The sequence below is a fragment of the Gallinula chloropus genome (assembly GCF_964237585.1).
Source record: "Gallinula chloropus genome assembly, chromosome: 22".
Lineage (NCBI taxonomy): Eukaryota > Metazoa > Chordata > Aves > Gruiformes > Rallidae > Gallinula > Gallinula chloropus.
The window spans coordinates 9,852,286-9,870,462 of record NC_140107.1 but is presented as its reverse complement, the minus strand read 5'-3'; the positions used below and the strand labels follow the sequence as shown (position 1 = coordinate 9,870,462).

Here is an 18,177-nt window from a genome sequence, read left to right as displayed (position 1 = left end):
GGGTGTTGTAGCAACCCCCCCGCCTCCCCCAGCAGCCCCCCGGGGCCCGGCTGAGCAGGCCCACCCCGGGGCAGGCGGCCTCGGCGCTTTGCAGCCGGCCTGACCCCCCCTCCCCTCCCCCGGCTTTGCACACGAGTCCCGGCACTTCACACGGGCCGAGGCCACCGGCTGCCGCCAGCGCCGGCCACGCACCGGGGTCACCCGCCGCGACCCCCCAGCCCTCACCGGGGAATGGCAGCCGGGGACGAGAAACGGCACCTGCTGAGCGAGGCTGCAGGCGGGTAGGGGGGTGCACGAGGGGACTGGGGTCCCCTCTTCCCCGTGGGGCTCCCTGGTGGGGTGCCCTGGAGCTGTGTGGCCGGGGGAAGGGGCTGGGGGCGGGGAGCGGGGGGTGTGTGGGGGGGTGTTCGGTGTCTAACGTGCTCCCCGCAATCCGTCCGGGCTCCCTGCGCCGGCTCCTGACCGGCCTCTCTTCCCCGGCAGGTCCTACCTGGGGGCCGTGCAAAAGAACGGGCACAACTCAGCGCAGGGACAGGCGCCCGCCCTGGAGATGGGGACGCAGCGCAGCCGGCACTGCCACGCCCGGGACAGCCACGGCCCCCCGGGCCAGCAGCAGCGGGCGCGCAGGAAGCTCTACCTGGCTGCTGGCATCTGCCTTGTCTTCATGGTGGGGGAAGCTGTGGGTGAGTGGTGGGTGCAGGGGGCGGTCCCGTGGGGGCACCTGCGGGGTGCAGGCGGGGTGTGGGCAGGGGTCCCTGTGGCTTTTTCAGTGGGTCAGAGCGCCCAGTGGGGCAGCACAGGGTGACCTGGGCTGTGCTGGGCTCTGGTTAGGGGTGGCCCCCCCCCCCCCCCCCATGGGACCCCCCCACCATGGGACGTCCCAATGGGACCCTGCCATGGCATCCCCCGTGTCCCCACTGCCTCTTCACAGGCGGGTACCTGGCACACAGCCTGGCCATCCTGACGGACGCAGCCCACCTCCTGACAGACTTTGCCAGCATCATGATCAGCCTCTTTGCACTCTGGGTGTCCTCACGCCCCCCCACCAAAACCATGAACTTCGGCTGGCACCGGGCAGGTAACAGGGCAGCACCACCCCCAGGGCTGCCATCTGGGTCCCGGAGACCCCGGGGAGCACTCAGAGCATCCCGGGGTGCTCTCCCCACAGGGACTGGGTGCTTTGGGGAGCCCGGGGGGGGGCGGGGGGCATAGGGAGCCCCAGCCAAGCCCCAGCATGGGCAGAGCAGGGCAGAGGCACCACCATACCTGCGGGGATGGGTGCTGGGTGCCCTCCTGGCACCCCAGCGCTGCCAGGGTGTGGGGAACCAGGAGGTTACTCAGGCTTGGGGCACAGTGGCGAAGCAGCAATGCGGGGTGGGGGGGTTCTCCACAGAGATCCTGGGCGCCCTGCTCTCCGTGCTCTCCATCTGGGTGGTGACAGGTGTCCTGGTCTACCTGGCTGCCCAGCGCCTGCTCTCAGCTGACTACGCCATAGAGGGTGGCGTCATGCTCATCACCTCTGCCTGCGCCGTGGCCGTCAACATCGTGTACGTACAGCCAGCGCTCACCCTCCCTGGGTGTCCCCCACCCCGTGCCCGGTGACCTCAGGGGCGTCACTGCTGCTTGCCCACAGGATGGGGGTGGCTCTGCACCAGACGGGCCATGGGCACAGCCATGGGGTAGCCAGCGAGCAGCCCAACGCCAGCGTCCGAGCTGCCTTTGTCCACGTCCTGGGGGACCTGCTGCAGAGTGTCGGTGTCCTCATTGCATCCTACATCATCTTCTTTAAGGTCTGGGCGGTGATGGGTGGGGCAAAAGGGATTCCAAGGCTGATCAGGATGCAGGGACAGCAACTTCAGCCACCCCTGGCCAGGCACAGGGGCAAGATGGAGGGGAACATGTCCCCTCCCCACTGCTGCCTGAGGGGATTTGGAGTGGGGGTGCCAGTGCCAGGAGGGGCCTCACCCTCTCCCACCCACTGCAGCCCGAGTACAAGTACGTGGATCCCATCTGCACCTTCCTCTTTTCTGCGCTGGTGCTGGGGACGACGCTGACCATCCTCCGCGACGTCCTCCTGGTCCTTATGGAGGGTAGGCAGGCACCCGTCCCGAGGCTGGGGCTGTGGGGCCACCCACGTGTGTGGTGGTCCCCATCCCCCCAGCGCCCGCGGGTCTCGCTCCCCAGGCACCCCCAAAGGGATGGACTTCAACGCCGTGCGCGAGGCGCTGCTGGCGGTGCGGGGGGTGGAGGCCGTGCACAGCCTGCACATCTGGGCGCTGACGGCGGCGCAGCCGCTGCTCTCCGTGCACATCGCCATCAGTGAGTGGCACTCCCGGGGCAGCCATGGAGCAGGGGAGGGACTGGGGCTTCACCCTGAGACACCCCCCCCCCCTCCATCCCTCGCTCCTTCCAGACGCGGCTGCCAGCGCGCAGGAGGTGCTGGAGGAGGCCAGCTCCCGGCTACAGGGCACCTTCCACTTCCACTCCACCACCATCCAGGTGGAGAGCTACTCCGAGGAGATGCGGGACTGCCAGGAGTGCCAGCCCCCTCGTGACTGAGCCTCTGCCTGCAGCCCCCTCGTCCTGGGGAGGGCTGGGGGGGGGGTGGGGGGTGGGACACGGACTTCTAATGTGTGGAAAATAAAGCGGAGCAAAGGGCCGGGTGTGGGATCTGGCGGCGTCGGGGTGTTATCTCAGGTGTCTGCGAGAAGTGAGGGCAGCAAGGACGGACCCGTGGCTGTGCTGGCTGGAGGACAGCAGCTGTGGGAGGCCAGCAGCCTTCATTTTCCCTGTTTCTATTCAATTGGTGGGGGGAAAGGCAGGTAAAATGACCCTTTTCCCTTCTTCAGGGAGTGCTGCAAGGCAACAAACTGCTGCGGTGCCCAGGGGCTGCAGGACCCATCCCAGCTGGGAGGAGGGGTGGGAGGACACCATCATGCTGCTCTCACCTCTTATCACTCCTCGATTTGCCCTTGGGAAGTCAAGGAACTCACCCCTCCCTCAGGACTGGGGGGCGGGGGAGCCGCAGGCACAGCCGGGTGCCACACAGGTTATTCCCAGGACACGAGGGTGGCCACCCATGGCAGGAGCACCAGTGCACCCAGCAGCCAGCGCTCCCAGCGCTCCCATCCTACTCACCTGCATCTTCCAGCTGCCAGCTGGGCTCTGCCTCTCCACACACCTTTATTGTACTGGTAAAACCCAATAATGAGTAAAACCCCATCAGCAGCCACCACCAGCCCCAGGGAGGGCTCTGTGCACCGGGAATGGGATGCTGGGGGCTGGTCCCGACCCCCATCTCTGGAAACCCTCAGGGTTTCTCCAAACGTGGGTATTTCTTGCGCAGGACAGAGACCTGGTCCTTGAAGAGGACAGGGTCGAGGCGCAGCTGGGAGGACACGAGGGGCATGTAGCCAAACCAGTCCACGAGCTGGTGGAGGCAGTCCTGCTGCTGCTGGCTGCTGGCTGTCCCTGCCGTGCCCTTCACCTTGGCAGGAGGGGAGTGTGGGGATGAGGGGCTCTGTTCCCCGTTCAGGGGGATCCCGCCATCCCCATCCTCATGCCCTACCTGCTGGGGCACGGTTTCCTTGTGCTGCTTCCTCTGGGTGACCTTGATGGGTGGCAGTTTGGTGACAGCAGCCACGAGGACGTTCATCAGGATGTCCTCACAGGCAGCCAGGCCATCCACCAGCTCCCGCAGCCCTGCGGGCAGGTACTCCGTGAAGAGGCTGTGGTAATACCTGGGGGAGGGAGTGAGGTGGGGGGCAGGATGCGCCCGAGCCCCCTTTGCCCCACTGCCCCCTCCCTGACTGGGTACCTGTGGTAGAAGGCGGCGGCGGTGAGGACGATGGAGAGCTCGTTGGTCCATTTGGACGTGTAACCCCAGCGCCTCCGCTCGGCATCCCAGAAGTGGCTCCGCGCAGGGAAGCCCACGATGCGCTCGGGGAAGCTGCGCCACACCACGAAGGCAAAGTCCACCTGGCATGGGATGGGGGGGATGGTGTCACCAGGCTGTGGGAACCCGTGGCAGGGGGCTCCGTGCTACCCCTGCCTTCCCTTGGAGCGTGTGGGGACGTGGGGACAGCGGGCACTGCTGCAGTGACTACTGCGCACCCTTCCTGGCTCAGCATGGAGCTTGCCTGGCTCCATGGGGCTGGGGACCACGGCCCCCAGAGCCTCACCTCGCTGGTGGAGAGGCTGGTGTGCTCGTCCAGGCTCAGCACAGCATCTGTCTGGATGGCTGCGTAGGGGAAGAAGCGGTCGCTGAGCTGCAAGGAGGGGAAGGACAGGTTGGGATGTGCCCTGGGGCGGGTGCTGCAGCTCCCTGCCTGTGTCCCAGCGAACTGCCCACGTCCTGGCTCGTCTCACCTTCCTCCTGCCCTGGATGATGGTCAGAGGCACGGTGGTCTGGGGCCATTTTCCACTCGGTGGCGGTGGCTTCTCGCAGCTCCACAGCACCAGGATCTGTGGGGGGCAGGGGGGACACCAGGCTGACCCATCAGGGTGTGTTGGTGCATCAGTGTTCATAGGGTGGCCATGGCTGAGTCCTCCCCAGCTCCACAGCCAGACTTCCAGCCCAGCTCATCCCAAAACCATCTCATGGTGCTTTGGACCAGAATAAACCCATGGCTGGTCCCACTTCCACCCCAGCAGGCTGGGAAGACAGCTCTGCCCACTCAAAGGTGATACCATCAGCCACCCCATCCCACCCCAACCCCACCCTCACCCCTCCCAGCCCAAGGGACCCCCTTCCTCATCCCCGAGAGCTGCACCAAGTGGTGTGGGACTCAGCTCCCCCCCACCTGGGCACAGTAATGAGATCCAGAGACCGCCTGGATGAGCCTGAGGATGGGCTGGGAGAGGGAGCTGGCTGGTGAGACAGCCCGGATGAAAGCTGTGAACTTCTCTGAGGGGCTTGAGCCTGAAAAGGGGGGGAGAGGAAAGGTGGTGTGGCATGCACTGAGTTCGCCGTGCTCAGCCAGGGCAGGTGGGGTCTTACCGTGCTGCAGGTAGTAGAAGGGAAAGTCCCCAAGGTGGGTGGAGAAGTCGGGGAGGGCCAGGAGCCCCCCGGGAAGCGTGTTCCAGAGGAAGTGGGATCGGGAGCGGTGTGGGACCAACCGGTCCTTGATGATCTACCAGAGACCAGGGAGATGCTCTCAGCACCCTGGCTGTGATCCTGGGGGCTTTCAGGGGGAGTGTGTGGGGAGTTTGGGGATGGGGCCAGGGGAGGGGGCTCACCTCCAGCGTGGTGTGCACAATCTTATCGACAGAGGAGAAGTATGCATCCCAGAGGAACTGGGTCTGCTGCTGGAAAGCCAGCACTCGCCCGGGATGGATGCACCGGACAGCAGAGGGAATCTGAGGCAGCAGGGGGAGAGCTCAGCACCACACCACACCCCCACCCCCCTCTCTCCAGGCAGGGCTGCCTTGCCTCTGCGACCCCCGTGTCATCCCAAGGATGCTGCACCCCTGCCTTGCTGCAGTTCTGCCACCTTCTTTTCCTGGGGCAGGATCTGGCCCAGGACCCACCAAGGGATTTTGGGGTTGGGGAGATGCTCAGCACCCCCCCAGATGAACAGTGCCCCAGGGCTGTGGCTGGGCTGGGACCCCCCCCTCTGAGCTGGATGAGACCCCCTTTCATCTGCCTGCCGGAAGGCTACCAGGCTCAGCTGTGGGGATTTCACCCCCTGATCTTGACTGGGAGCTCCCCCAGCACTGGCACCAACACTGGGGGCACTGGCACCAACACTGGGGGGGGGGGGGGGTGTCCCTTGTGCCAGGCGTGGGCAGGACCAGCCCATGGTACCTGCAGCAGCAGCTTCTCGTTGCCCACCACGACAGCTTTGCCCCAGTCAATGGCCTCGGCGAAGGGCAGCTCCCAGCCGTCACTCAGCAGCACAGGGATGCAGGCAGCCTGTGATGGGACCCCACGTAGGATGGGACAGAGCCCCCCACAGCCCAGAGTGGAGGTTCCCCATCCCCCTGCTCACCCCATACCTGCAGTGCCTCCAGGAAGCGGAAGGAGCCCAAGCGCCTGCCCCGGGGCACGATGCAGAAGGTGGAGTTGTGCAGCAGCTCCTGGTAGTCAAACCTGGGATGGGAGATGGGGTGGGGGTCAGGCATGTCCCCCTCCCCAATCCATTGCTATCCCAGGGGGCCTTGCTGGCACCCAGCAGGGCTGAGCATCCCTCCCAGGCAGTGTGGGGCCACCCCAGGGAAGCATTAGGATTGGTCAGGGATGCTTTTGGCTCTGGACAGCCCCGGCTCCGTGGGGCTGGTGGTCCAGAGATGCCTGCAGTGACGGAGGGGTGAATCCACGGCCAGAAAGGGAACCTACAGCAGAGCCAGGAGCCAAATTTGGCTTGAAAAGGGGAGGTCAGGATAGGACCCCAGTGCCCAGGCAGCACTCTCCATGCTGTTACCCAGCTCCCTCCCCCCTGCCTGTGATGAAACCCCACACAAAGGCAGCGCCCAAACCCCCCGAGGCTGAAACTGCGGCGGGCGACTCCTCTGCCATGCCCAGACTTGCTGGGCAGGACTGGCCCTGCCTGCCCTGGCAGCGATTCGGTGAGGACAGAGGGCTGGCTGCCCAGAGGGGTGCAGGCAGCGATGCCCACCCACCCCCCCCCAAGCTGGGGCCTGTCCTGTGGGGCTATGAAAGCCCCTTCTGTGCAGCCGTGGGGAGAGGCGCGTCCGCTGCCGGGACCTCGCCACCGCACCGGAAAATCCAATATTGACATTAGGTCGGGACAGACCCTGTCTGTTCCTGCCCGTGGGGAGGGAGGGATGGGGCAGCTGTGTCCTGCATGGGGTGGACACGTGTGGTCCAGCCTGGGGGCCACAGGGACACTCCATGAGGCAAAAGGGCTGCTTGAAACAGGGGAAGGGTCTCCCTGCAGTGGGGATGTGGGGTTGGTGGATAACATGTCCCCTCCTTGAGGGCTGGAGCACCCCAGGATGTGGGAAATGGGCCCTAATGCCAGGGCCCAAAGTTTCATGATCAACCCCCCCATCCTGACATTGCCAGTGGATGCTGGAAAACCCCGTGAGCACCCTGACTCCTCACCAAGTGACCTGTCAAAGGGGCAAGGGTGGCTCAAACACCACCCAGACCCTTCATGAAACCACAGTAACAGCCACATCCCTGGGGCAGCCCCGCTGCCACCCCCTCCTCAGGGACCCCAGCCCGGCCATGACCCCCAGCATCTCTGTGGGGCCATTCCCACCGCCGAGCTGGGCAGGCGGCAGGACGGATCCCAGGGGGGCAAAGCATCCTCCCCTCGCAGGCAGCTGTGGCGGGAGCCTGGCGCCGGCCGGGCTGCGGGGCCGAAACCTCTGGATGGAAACACGCTGCTCCCGGGGCTCTGTGGTTTCCGGGCAGTCACGCCATCGGGACTTCCTTGTTTTGTTAGGAGCGGGACAGGCGCCCGCCCTGCTGCCTTCACCTGGCCCCTCCACAGCTCCGGTTTGGTACGGTGCTACCAGGGGACCCGTCGGCTCCAGAGAGCCTCTCCCAGCCCACTTTGATGGCTTTAAACACAGGGCAGTGAGTCTGGACCGTGGCTCTGCCACAAGCCACCCTTCACCTGGACACAGGGCTGGTTTGTTCCAGGCAGCATCCCCCAAGGTGTGAGGAGGGTGATGGAGGCCTTCCTCTGCTCCCTGTGCTGCCCTCGAGTGCACAGGGATGTCCCTAGTGCACAGGCAAACAGGGCAGCTGGGGTGTCCCTTTGCCAACTGCGCTGTGTCCCCTCCACCTTGGCCCGTTCCCGTTGTCACTCGGACTGTCCCAGGTCAGGGGACATCATCTCCCCGGGGCAGTGGGGCTTTAAACCCCCAGCACAGGGTCAGGCAGAGCCAGCCTGGTGCAAGGGATAAACACCCACTGGTGTGTCCCATGGGGACAAGCAGGACGGCAGAGGCTTGGAGTCATGATGAGCTCCCCACGTGCTCCCTGTCCGCTGCCCAAAGCTGCCCGGGGTGAGGTGCAAATCTCCCTGTACTTGCAAACAGCATTAGGGGATTACCTGGGCCGGGCAGGAGGGGATTTCCCATCCCACCACCCCTTGGCACAGCACAGGTCTGACCTTGAGCCACCTGTCCCACCACCCCACAGCATCTCCCACCATCCTGCGATGCCCTGTGCCCAAAAAGGCTCCACTGCAGGGGCTGACCCCACTGGGCTGGTGGCACTGGCCAGACAGGGCCACATGGTACCCAAGTCACCAGGAAGCTCTGGCTAATCCCAGTACCCACAGCACCCTGGCTCCAGTTTTACCTCCCAGCACCTCCTAAGACGCTTTGAGGATGATGCCCAATGTGGCCTCTCCCCATCTGCTCTCCAGCTGCTTGGCCGTGGGATGTCCCCACGCAGCAGGATGGGGACTGGCCCATCACCAGTGGGACAGGGTCTGCGCTTACCAGCACTGGCCTGGGCAGTTGGTGACAGGTCCCAAGCCGCAGGACAGGGAGGTGAGGAGCTGGCACACGTCCCTGCAGCGTGGAGCCCTCCCAAACTCCCAGAAATTTGGCCCACCAATTTTTCTGCCAAGGTCCATCACACCCTGCTGCCACCATCCCCATTTGTGAGAGGAGATGCAGGGGGATCCCTCCCCCCCTTCCCCCCCCCCCAATCTGGGTCAGCTCAGAGCTGCCCATACCAGGATGCCCAAGGACCTGCCAGTTTTGCAGGACTTTTAGCAGAGCCAGCGAGCATGGAAGGGGGGAGAGAGGGGGATGTTTCAGGCTCATCTCCAAGAGAAACATTTACATTAGGGGAGGGGAGAAGGGGGGGAGAAGAAAAGCATCATTCATCAGCATTAGGAAGGAGGGAAAGCGTATTAGAGGCAGCCGCCGTGACTGCAGATAAGAGCCGCTCTGGACAGATTGCTGCAACTTTAATACACAACAGGAAAGCCCTGAACATCCAGCACCATGGGAACCAAACCCTCTATTTTGGGAGAGCCCAAAACTTTCTCCCCACATCCGGAGCTCCACGGGCATGGCTGCACCCCACACAGAGGCAGGAACATTAATGGGGTGGTCACCTTCTCCCCCACCCAACCAGACCCCCTTTCCCAGCCCATCCCCAACTCACTTTTCGTAGTCCACGTTGTCCTTGTCACAGCGGGTGTCCTTGTGCTTCTCCCAGTCCTTGCCATGCTTGCAGGTGGTGAGAGAGATGATGTCCTTCCCATTGTGGATGTGGTGCAAGGCGTTCCTCGTGCCAGAGCCGATGCCAGTCAGATACCTCTTCCCCTTGAACACCAATAAGTATTTCTTTTTGGGGGGGATTGAGTCCCGATACAACCAGCCCCTCTCCCCACCGCGCTGCGGGTGGTCCTTAGAGAAGAGAGGGATGGAGATGTCAAAGCCAGGCCTGAAGTTCTCAGTGTAGAAGCTGGCTTTGGCCAGGATGGCCTGGCCAATGTCAAAGCCCAGGTCCTCGGTGTAATTGGGCCAGGTGCCTGAGTAGAGATTGAAGATGAGGTGGTTACGGCCCCCGTTCCAGAGTGGGAAACTGTGGATTTTCTCATTAACATTGTGGACATATTGACTGGAGAGGTGATCACGGTCCAGCGTGTCGATGCTGAGGATGAAGAGGCAGGCTTCCTCAGGGTTCGGGGTGTAGTAGCGGGAGCGCTCAATGGAGGTGAGGATTTTACTGTAACTCTCTGAGAGCGGCTGGTCCCTCTCCCGGGGGTAGGTGAAGACTTTGAAGCCATGCTTCTCACACCTGGAGAAGTCGAAGCAGGTTTCCATCCGGCATCTGCTGTTCTTGTAAATGCTCAGCCACGCTGCCCGTCGCTCCTGGGGCGATGGCACTGAGGGGTCCCCATCGCTCTGGAGCTCCTCGGGATCTGCAAAGCTTTTGAGGAGGGACCGATCAGTCCAGAGGGGCCAGTTCCTCTGGGCTTCAGCTTTCCTCCCAGGAAAGAAAGTGAAACGGCGCAGGTGGTCTCCTCCAAAGAAGAAAAGCAGGAGCCAAGAGACAAGGAAAGTCAGGAAAATGTATTTCTTCCTGGTCTGCATAGGTTCACGGGCAGCTCCAGCTCCTCATCAGCTTCAGGCAGACACCAGAGTCCGGTCACAATGCCAACGTCCCAAACCCTGAGCAGGAGGTGGGATGGCTCCCAGCCTCCAGGTATTTGCCCCGTGGTCCTCGTTGCTCGTGGGACGTGGATGAACCCCACGGTCCTCCCGCTGCCCGCTCCAACCAGGGCTGTCCCGCTCTGCGGAGCTCGGCGCAGCAGCGTCCCGCTCCCGTCCCTCTGGCGCAGCCTCACTTCTCTGGGCCCCCGTGCCACGACAATGACATTTCCATCGCCGCTTGGCCCAGCTTCAAATCCCTGGAGAAGGGGAGAGGTCACGTCGTCGCCGTCCCATCACTGTCAACCGTGTCCCCGCGAGCAGCTCCCCGCTTCCCCACGTCGGGACACCCCTGCCCAGGCCCCTCCTGCTCCCCCATCTCTTGCCAACCTGCCCCATCCCCACCACCGAGCCCGGTCCCCCCGTTACCTTTGGGGACCCGCAGCCCCGGGTGGGTTTCGGGCCGCCGTGCCCCAAAGTCTCCGGGCGCGGCTCCCCGCGGCTCCGGGCTGCATTCCCGGCGGGGGAAGGCGGCGGAGCAGCCGCCGTGCCGCCCTACCGAGCTCCCGGTGCGCGGCCGCACGGAGGAGCCGCTGCCGTGGGGAGGAGCCGGTCCTGGGGGTGTCCGCGGCGGGGCGCGCCGGGCCGGGGGTGCAACTGAAGGTGTCGCCCCGCCCTTGGCACCTTGTCCGGCTGTCCCCGCGTTGGGTGGGCTGTCCCCGGGGCCCCCCTTTCCGTGCTGCCTATGGACCCGCCGGGGATACCTGTCCCCCCCCGCCACTCCGAGGCTGCCTGTCCGCCCCCCGGGGATGCCTATTCCCCCCCTCTCCGGTGCTGCCAGTCTCCCGTCCGCCCGCCCGTGTGTCCCCCCTGCCCGGCCAACTGTCCCCCCGCCCGGGCCCCGCCTCCCCCGCCCGCACCGGCCACTCCGCGCCCCAGCCCCGCTATCATAATATTCACCCCTGGCCCCGCCCACCCGTCTCCCATTGGCTGCCCGCGCTCCCGTGGGCGTGTCCCGAGAGAGCCTCGGTGGAGCCCCCCCCCCTTCCCTCACCCCCCTGCGGCGCCTTCCCATTGGCCGCGCGCCGCCGGCCGCAGAGCACCCACGTGGGACGGGGGTTCCCCGCGAGCCAGAAGGGCGGGGGTGGGGGGGCGGCTCGGGGCGCGCGGGGGGTCGGGGCGCCCCGGGGGGAGCGGCCGGGAGTCGCCTGCCAGTGACAGACCCCGGGCACGGGCCGGGGAGAGCGGCCCCTCCTGCAGCCTGGGGACCGGGCCCCGCCCTGCCCCGCTGCCGGAGCTGGGGGCGCGGCGCGGGGCCGGGGGCTCACCCTGCCGGGACAGAGACGGGCTCCCAGCCCGGCCTCACCGCCCCAAATCCACTCTACGCAGCTCGGGGCTGTGAAGCCCTTGCTGGGGTGGGCTGGAGCCCAGTGGGGCCCTGGGATGGGTGAGTCCTCCAAGGAAAGTCCTGGTGTGAGCCCAGCGCAGGGGGCTGTGGGCAGCAGCAAAGGCAGCCGGCCCCCAGCAGCACCCACGGAGCCCGGGACCCCCGTGGGACCCTCCCACCTGTGTCCTGCGGGGTGCGAGCGGAGGTGAGGGCAGGGCGGCCCTGAGCACCCGGACTCGCCACCTCGAGCAGCCCCCACCATCTCCACACAGACCCCTCTCCTCCAGGGTGCTGGGGGGTGCTGGGGGGGCTGAGCCCCACCATGGGGAGTCAGGCGTGGGCTGGAGTGGGCAGCAGCCGCAGGCCGGGGCTCGCCTCTCCCACCCAGCCCTGGAATCCCTGGTCATGCCAGCCACCCTCCGCCCTGCCCCGCCAGCCAGGCAAGCTGGGACACAACCAGGGTGCTGGATCCCAGCCATGGGTGTAACAACCTGACCAGCCTCAGCCCGCAGTTGGGCTGTTCCCGGGGCAGGATGGGTGCTCAGCATAAGGCTCAGCCTAAGTGCTCAGCTCTGAGAGAGAAAACACAGGGCGCCCTAGGGTGGCTGGGCTGGTGGGTTTGGGCTGGAGTCCCCTCTCCCTGCCCCTGCAGCCAGGTGGGACCCAGGGGCCACACACAGAGCGACAGCCCCAGCACCTCACTTGGTGCCCAACCTGTGCCTCAGTTTCCCCGTGCACCTAGGGGACCACACTGGGGAGCCTGGCATGGGGCTGCGTGCTTGGTAGGGACGTGGTTGATCAAATCTCCGGGTATTTCTGGGCCAGGCCTGCCCAGGGGGTGCCTCAGCCCTGCAGGGAGTTAATCCCAGGCCGCGGGAGGGATTACTGCGGGCCTGGGGAGGGATTACCGCCCGCCCGGCCGCTTTAGCTGCCCAAAGCGGATTAACCAAAGGACAGGGAACGTGGGGACGGACAGCGGGAGCCCCGGGACACCTCTGGGGCCTCTAAGGGACTCTGGGGGGTGACATGGGGACAGTCCCCAGCCCCAGTGGGGAGCTCAAATCCAGCTGGGGTGCAGACTGGGGTCAGGGCACTGGCCACGGTCCCGGTCCCCACACAGCACCCCACAGACGGGCCGTGGCGGGACTGGGGTTGTGTCCCGCACTGGGGGCACTGGGATCTGTGTCCTGTACTGGTGGTTACTGGGAGCTGTAGTCCACGTGCACGGGTGGCACTGGGAGCTGTAGTGCAGGGTGCACTGGTGCTTGCTGGGAACTGTGACAGGGTTCACTGGTGAGCGCAGGTGGGACTGGGCAGCGAACTGGAAGTACTGAGTGCTGGGCAAGCTGGGAACTGGGGGAGTCAGGGAAACTGGGAACTTGGAAGGGGCACTGGGAGCCCCAGGCGGAGCTGGGAGGGGAGGCACTGGGAGCCCTTGGGGAGCACTGGGAGCTGCGGGGCCATGTGAGGGCACTGGGAGCTGGGGGTGGACCTGGGGGCACTGGGAGCCGGAGAGAGCACTGGAAGCTGCGATAGTAACTGGGGGCACTGGGGGGAGCGCTGGGGGCTGCGGGTAGGGCTCCAGAAGGCAGGCACTGGGAAGCACTGGGATCTGTAGTTCAGTCGGGGATACTGGGAAGTGTAGACCGGGGACCCAGTGCTTACTGGGAAGTGTAGTCCCAGGCCAGGGCTATACTGGGAGTTGTGGTTCTCCAACCCCGGGGGCTGTTGGGTGCTGTAGTTCTGCACTGGGAGGGTACAGGGCTCCATCCCCCGTGTCCTGGGTGGCTCCCGTGGGTGCTGGGTGCTGGCAGGCGGCCGTGTCAGCCCCACACTGACGCCTCGCTCGCCCGCACCCTGTGACAGCCCAGCTCTGCACCAGCCACTGCCTCCCGCCAGGCTCAGCATCCCTGGGAGCTGGGGGGTCCTGGGACAGCAAGGGGGGTCCTGGGACAGCAGGGGGGTACTGGGACAGCAAGGGGGGGTCCTGGGACAGCAGGGGGGTACTGGGACAGCAAGGGGGTACTGGGAAAGCAGGGGGGTCCTGGGACAGCAGGGTGGTACTGGGACAGCAAGGGGGGTCCTGGGACAGCAAGGGGGGTACTGGGAGGCCATAGGACACGTCCTGCTGAACCTCACCAGAGAGACACTGCTGGGTCTGACCCCTGAGCAGCCCCGAGGGGCTGTTCCTGTGGGAATTTGGGGGCTGTGTGGAGTTTGGAGCCACGTTTGTCTTCTTGGTGCCAGTGCGTTGGCTGGGCACGGTGCTGGGGGGATGGATGGTGGGTCTAGGACATGGGAGAGGGCTGGGAGGAGGAGGAAGGGCTGAGCTGGCGTCCCTTGGGCCCAGGGTGGGTGCTGACCCTGTGCCTCCACCTAGGCTGAGCCTCAGCAGCATGGGGGGAGCGCAGTCTCTGGCACTGCCCTTGGGGAAGGGACCCCATCACGTGGGCTGCACGGATGTCATGGTGGGACACACGCAGCAGGTATGGGATGGGGACGGGCACTGGGGACAGGGACAGGCACTGGGGACGGGCACTGGGGACAGGCACTGGGGACAGGGACAGGCACTGGGGACGGGCACTGGGGACGGGCACTGGGGATGGGCACTGGGGACGGGCACTGGGGACAGGGACAGGCACTGGGGACGGGCACTGGGGACGGGCACTGGGGATGGGCACTGGGGACGGGCACTGGGGACGGGCACTGGGGACAGGGACAGGCACTGGGGACGGGCACTGGGGACAGGCTGTCACGGGCAGCAGGGTGGCTGCACCACCTGGGATTTGCAAGGCCTGAGCTTGCCAAAGACACGGCCACTGCTGCCCTGTGCTGTCACCACCGTGTTCCCCGTCCCCTCTCTCCCCCAGGGGCTCTTCCTCCGCCTCTTCTACCCCTGCCTGCCCGGGGCAGGGGCCGAGCGGCCACTCTGGATCCCGCGCTACGAGTACTGCAGCGGCCTGGCCGACTTCGCCCGTCACAGCCGGCGCTGGTGCGCGCCCCTGCTCAGCGTCACCATCGGTAAGGGGGGTGTGGGCACCTCACCCACCCTCCAACCTGGGTGCTCCCAGGACCCACTCCCATCCCCTGTGCTCAGGGAAGCCGGGTGGCAGGGACGGAGCTGAGCAGGGATCCGCAGCAGCAGCCCGGTGCTTCCCCCTGCCCCCCCATCTCCCTTGGGGGTTTCTCTTCCCCCAGGCTCCTGCAGAGTCCCGGTGAGCTGGAACGGGCCGTTCAAGCCCCGCAGCAGTGGGTACCCCCTGATCATCTTCTCCCACGGGCTGGGAGCCTTTCGGTAGGATGAGCCCTGAGTGGGGCTGGGGGTGCTGAGCTCCTGCGTGGGGCCAGAGCTGAGATGGGGACATGGGTGTTCTGGGCCCCCCGTAGCCCTGTTTGGACCCGCCTAGCATTGGTGGGGCAGCCCTCAGCCCCCTCCCCTCCTGGCAGGACCCTGTACTCCTCAGTCTGCTCTGAGTTGGCGTCCTGGGGCTTCGTGGTGGCGGCACTGGAGCACAGGTGGGTGCCCCAGCCCCCTCTGAATTCAGCAGCTGTACTGGACTGGCAGGGGACTGGCCCTGGGGAGCTGTGGTGCCCCCATGATGTGACACTTGCCTTCCCGACGCTGCAGGGACCATTCTGCCTCCATGACGTACTTCTGCACGGCAGAGGCTGGCAGGGAGGAGTGGATTCCCTACCGACCTGTGCCCCAAGGGCAGAAAGAGTTCTATTTCCGAAACAAGCAGGTACCAGGGTTGGGGGGGGTTAAGGATGGGCAACCCTGGAAGCAGGAAATCCCTCCTGCAAGCCTAGTTGGCCCCCCAGACCTGGAGACTCCATCTCCTGCCCCTCCCAAACCTGTACCACTACGATGCTGGGGCTGAGCCAGCTCCTTGCGAGCCAAGAAAACTCTTCAACCAGTTTATCTCTATTTTATGGGGTTTCTCTCTCCAGCATTAGCTGGTCCCAGCAGAAGGTTGGCTGGGCTTTGCCACGTCCCCACATCCTTAATGTCACCTGCACCCACGGGTTGGCCAAGGCTCCATGCGGTTGTTCATGCTTATTTTTGTCTCTCTGGACAGCTGCTTGCTGGGGAGCTCCCTACAGAGCCATGTTCCCCACTACTTGCTCATTTCGGCCTCATTTAAAAACACAACATCAAGTCAAGATTTGTCATAGGAAAGCTCTCCAGGGAACACAGCAGTTGGAGGTGCTTTTGGCAGCCTTGAATCCCCTCACAGGCTCTTGTTTTCCTGTACTCCCAGCCCAGGGCACACACAAGAATGAGAGTTTTCCTATAAAAATGAACCCATGAGCATAAATGTTGAGGGTGAGGGAGAAATAAGCTATAAACAGGGGGAAAGGTTTTGTCTGAGCACTGCAGTTTTAGAGGGATGAGCATGGGGAGGACATCACGGGGAGGATCCTGCCCCAAATTTGTGGGGGAGGCAGGTTAACGGGGCACCTCTGGCTCCCAGGTTCATCAGAGAGCAGAGGAATGTGTGCGAGCGCTCCAGCTCTTCAAAGACATCAGCAGTGGTAAATCTGTCACCAACATCCTTCCCCAGGACTTTGACCTCTCCGTGCTGAAGGTACCTGGGTCTGTGGGTGCCCAAGGGCCAGCCAAGGGGATGGTGGGGCTGAGGCAGGGTGCTGGGTGCCCTTGGCTGGCAGGATGAGTCCTTGGTGTGTGAGTTTCCCTCCTGGGACATGCAGGCTCTGTGCAGAGCCACAGCCTTCTGCGTCTCGCCCTCTTGGTTCTTCTCTTTCTCCTCCATGCACACCAGGGGAGCTGGGTCCCACTGCACCGGTGGTGAGAAGGGGACACAGCATCCCTTGCAGAGGGCAGAACTTTGCTGATCTTCCCTTGGCTTTTCCCTCCTTAATTAGGGAGCTGCTGCAGCAAGTCTGAGCACAGGCTCCTCAACCATCTCCGTTTCCTAGGGCAGCATTCATCTGACCAAAGTCGCTGTCATGGGCCATTCCTTCGGTGGGGTGACAGCAGTGCTGGCCTTGGTGAAAGAGCCCAGCTTCAGGTAAGCCTCAGCATGGCCATGGAGCTGTGGGAATCTCTGAGGGCACGTGGCTCATCCCAGTGGGAAGGGAAGTTGTGGTGTGGGTGGCAGCGCCGGGTCTCCATCCTGCTGCAGGTGCGCGGTGGCTCTCGATGCCTGGATGTTCCCCCTGGAGAATGTGCTGTACCCGGAGGTGCCCAAGCCCATCCTCTTCATCAACACTGAGAAGTTCCAGACACCAGAAAGCATTGGTAAAATGAAGAGGCTGAGCTCCAGGAACAGCCAGACAAAGATCATAACAGTCCTGTGAGTCAGGGGCTGGGGGCACCCACCCACTGGTGCCCTTCTGGGAGCTCCTACAAGCTGTGGCCCAGCAGGACATCCCCTCCCCAGCTCCCACTGAGGCAGATCCCTTCCCTGTCCCAGGGGATCCGTGCACCAGAGCCAGACCGACTTCACCTTTCTCACTGGGAAGCTCTTCAACCGCATCTTCAACGCGAGAGGGACCCTCGACCCCTACAAGGGTCTGGACATCATCAGCAGGGCGGCTCTGGCCTTCCTGCAAAGGCATCTCAGTACGCTGGAGGGTGGAGGGCACGTTGGTGGGGGGGGGTTGGGAAGGCAAGAGAGCCCCCCCCGCTTGCAGGGGGCTGCTGGGCTTGGATTTGGTGCCTCCCATCCCATTGCATAAAGCAAAGGGGTCCGGTGGCTGCTCCTTGTTATGCCTGGAGCTGGGTTGATGACCTCTGTAGTAACCCCACCACCATCTCTGCCCCATGCAGATCTGGAAGAGGAGTTCCACCAATGGGACAATCTCCTGGAAGGCATTGGAGACTCGGTTGTTCCAGAAGCACCGTTCTGCCGCTCCAACCTGTAGCCTGATCCGAGGCCGCTGGCGGGAACTGGGTACCGGGAATGCAGCTGCTGCTCATCCAGCGTGAGCCATGAGGGACCCAGCAAGGACCCACGGGGAGAGCAGGACTTGGGGACCGTGGTTGGAGGATGTCTGGTGGCTGGGGTGCTCTGTGAGCGTGCCAGGAGAGCCCTCCCTGCCCAAGTGCTGCCTTGTGGTGCCAAGGGAATAAAACCCCCGGGGACAAAGACCGAGTTGGCTGTCACTTGGGCTTGAGGCGACACCCTTCTTACACACAGGGGGTAGGTGGACATTGATCCACTGCTGGGCCTGGCTGGGGCTGCTGCAGCTGTGGCACATCTGGCAGGAGCAGGCAGGATCGTACCTCACGGGTCAGGGGTAGTTCAGCGACAGCCAAAAGAATCAGCGCAGAGAGATGCAGCATCAGGGGCTCCAAGCACCAAGGTCAGGAAAACCTCTTCTCCATCATCCTGGAAAGCTGGCTGGATTGCTGCCTCTGTGCCTGACTTGTAGGGGGTAAAAAGAAGGAGGATGGTTTTAAAAAAGGGGCTGGAAGGAGCTCTGAGCTCCCCCAGCAGCACAGGGATGTGAAACGGGGACTAAGCCCGGGGATGGAAGGAACCAGCCCAGCCTGGTTTTGCTGCACGAAGAGCGACGCTGCTGCGAACGGGCACATGCTGGCTGTGGGCAGAAGGCACTGTGGAAGGACCTACAGCTCATCCCTGGGTGCCACCGGAGCTGTTAGAGCAAGGAGTGCTTTTTAAGGGCGGGGTGATCCTTGGCTATGCCAAAGCAGGGCTGCAGCCAGCAGAGCT

General features: G+C 64.3%; 3 protein-coding genes across 3 annotated transcripts; 2 read left to right on the top strand and 1 right to left on the bottom strand.

Annotated features, from left to right (window-relative positions):
- Positions 1-549: 549 nt before the first annotated feature.
- SLC30A2 (solute carrier family 30 member 2) lies at positions 550-2,576 on the top strand. The gene is made up of 7 exons (XM_084274314.1): positions 550-683; positions 932-1,078; positions 1,394-1,547; positions 1,634-1,790; positions 1,985-2,090; positions 2,185-2,319; positions 2,414-2,576. The coding sequence occupies exons 1-7, from the start codon at positions 551-553 to the stop codon at positions 2,557-2,559; spliced, it is 978 nt and encodes a 325-aa protein (XP_084130440.1). The 5' UTR covers position 550; the 3' UTR covers positions 2,560-2,576.
- Positions 2,577-3,170: 594 nt separating this feature from the next.
- On the bottom strand, positions 3,171-10,320 carry EXTL1 (exostosin like glycosyltransferase 1). The gene is made up of 11 exons (XM_084274366.1): positions 9,098-10,320; positions 5,998-6,091; positions 5,807-5,914; positions 5,239-5,358; positions 5,000-5,132; positions 4,803-4,921; positions 4,369-4,464; positions 4,182-4,268; positions 3,818-3,978; positions 3,569-3,740; positions 3,171-3,487 (listed from the first exon to the last, which is right to left on the bottom strand). Exons 1-11 carry the CDS (start codon positions 10,030-10,032, stop codon positions 3,311-3,313), a joined length of 2,202 nt encoding a protein of 733 aa, XP_084130492.1. The 5' UTR covers positions 10,033-10,320; the 3' UTR covers positions 3,171-3,310.
- Positions 10,321-12,757: 2,437 nt separating this feature from the next.
- Positions 12,758-17,580, top strand: PAFAH2 (platelet activating factor acetylhydrolase 2). The gene is made up of 11 exons (XM_084274070.1): positions 12,758-12,779; positions 13,857-13,962; positions 14,347-14,497; positions 14,675-14,771; positions 14,924-14,992; positions 15,105-15,219; positions 15,952-16,065; positions 16,418-16,509; positions 16,624-16,794; positions 16,915-17,063; positions 17,271-17,580. The coding sequence occupies exons 2-11, from the start codon at positions 13,873-13,875 to the stop codon at positions 17,363-17,365; spliced, it is 1,143 nt and encodes a 380-aa protein (XP_084130196.1). The 5' UTR covers positions 12,758-12,779; positions 13,857-13,872; the 3' UTR covers positions 17,366-17,580.
- The last annotated feature ends 597 nt before the right edge of the window (positions 17,581-18,177 follow it).

Excerpts from the sequence above, each read along its gene's own strand:
- PAFAH2 (XM_084274070.1), top strand. The coding sequence starts at position 13,873 with ATGGGGGGAGCGCAGTCTCTGGCACTGCCCTTGGGGAAGGGACCCCAT. Across the intron at positions 14,498-14,674 it reads CCTGCTCAGCGTCACCATCG|GCTCCTGCAGAGTCCCGGTG; the intron begins GTAAGGGGGGTG and ends CTCTTCCCCCAG. Across the intron at positions 15,220-15,951 it reads TCTATTTCCGAAACAAGCAG|GTTCATCAGAGAGCAGAGGA; the intron begins GTACCAGGGTTG and ends TCTGGCTCCCAG.
- EXTL1 (XM_084274366.1), bottom strand. The coding sequence starts at position 10,032 with ATGCAGACCAGGAAGAAATACATTTTCCTGACTTTCCTTGTCTCTTGG. Across the intron at positions 4,922-4,999 it reads CTTCTACTACCTGCAGCACG|GCTCAAGCCCCTCAGAGAAG; the intron begins GTAAGACCCCAC and ends CCCCCTTTTCAG. Across the intron at positions 4,269-4,368 it reads TCATCCAGGGCAGGAGGAAG|CTCAGCGACCGCTTCTTCCC; the intron begins GTGAGACGAGCC and ends CCCTCCTTGCAG.
- SLC30A2 (XM_084274314.1), top strand. The coding sequence starts at position 551 with ATGGGGACGCAGCGCAGCCGGCACTGCCACGCCCGGGACAGCCACGGC. Across the intron at positions 1,079-1,393 it reads CTTCGGCTGGCACCGGGCAG|AGATCCTGGGCGCCCTGCTC; the intron begins GTAACAGGGCAG and ends GGTTCTCCACAG. Across the intron at positions 1,548-1,633 it reads GCCGTGGCCGTCAACATCGT|GATGGGGGTGGCTCTGCACC; the intron begins GTACGTACAGCC and ends GCTTGCCCACAG.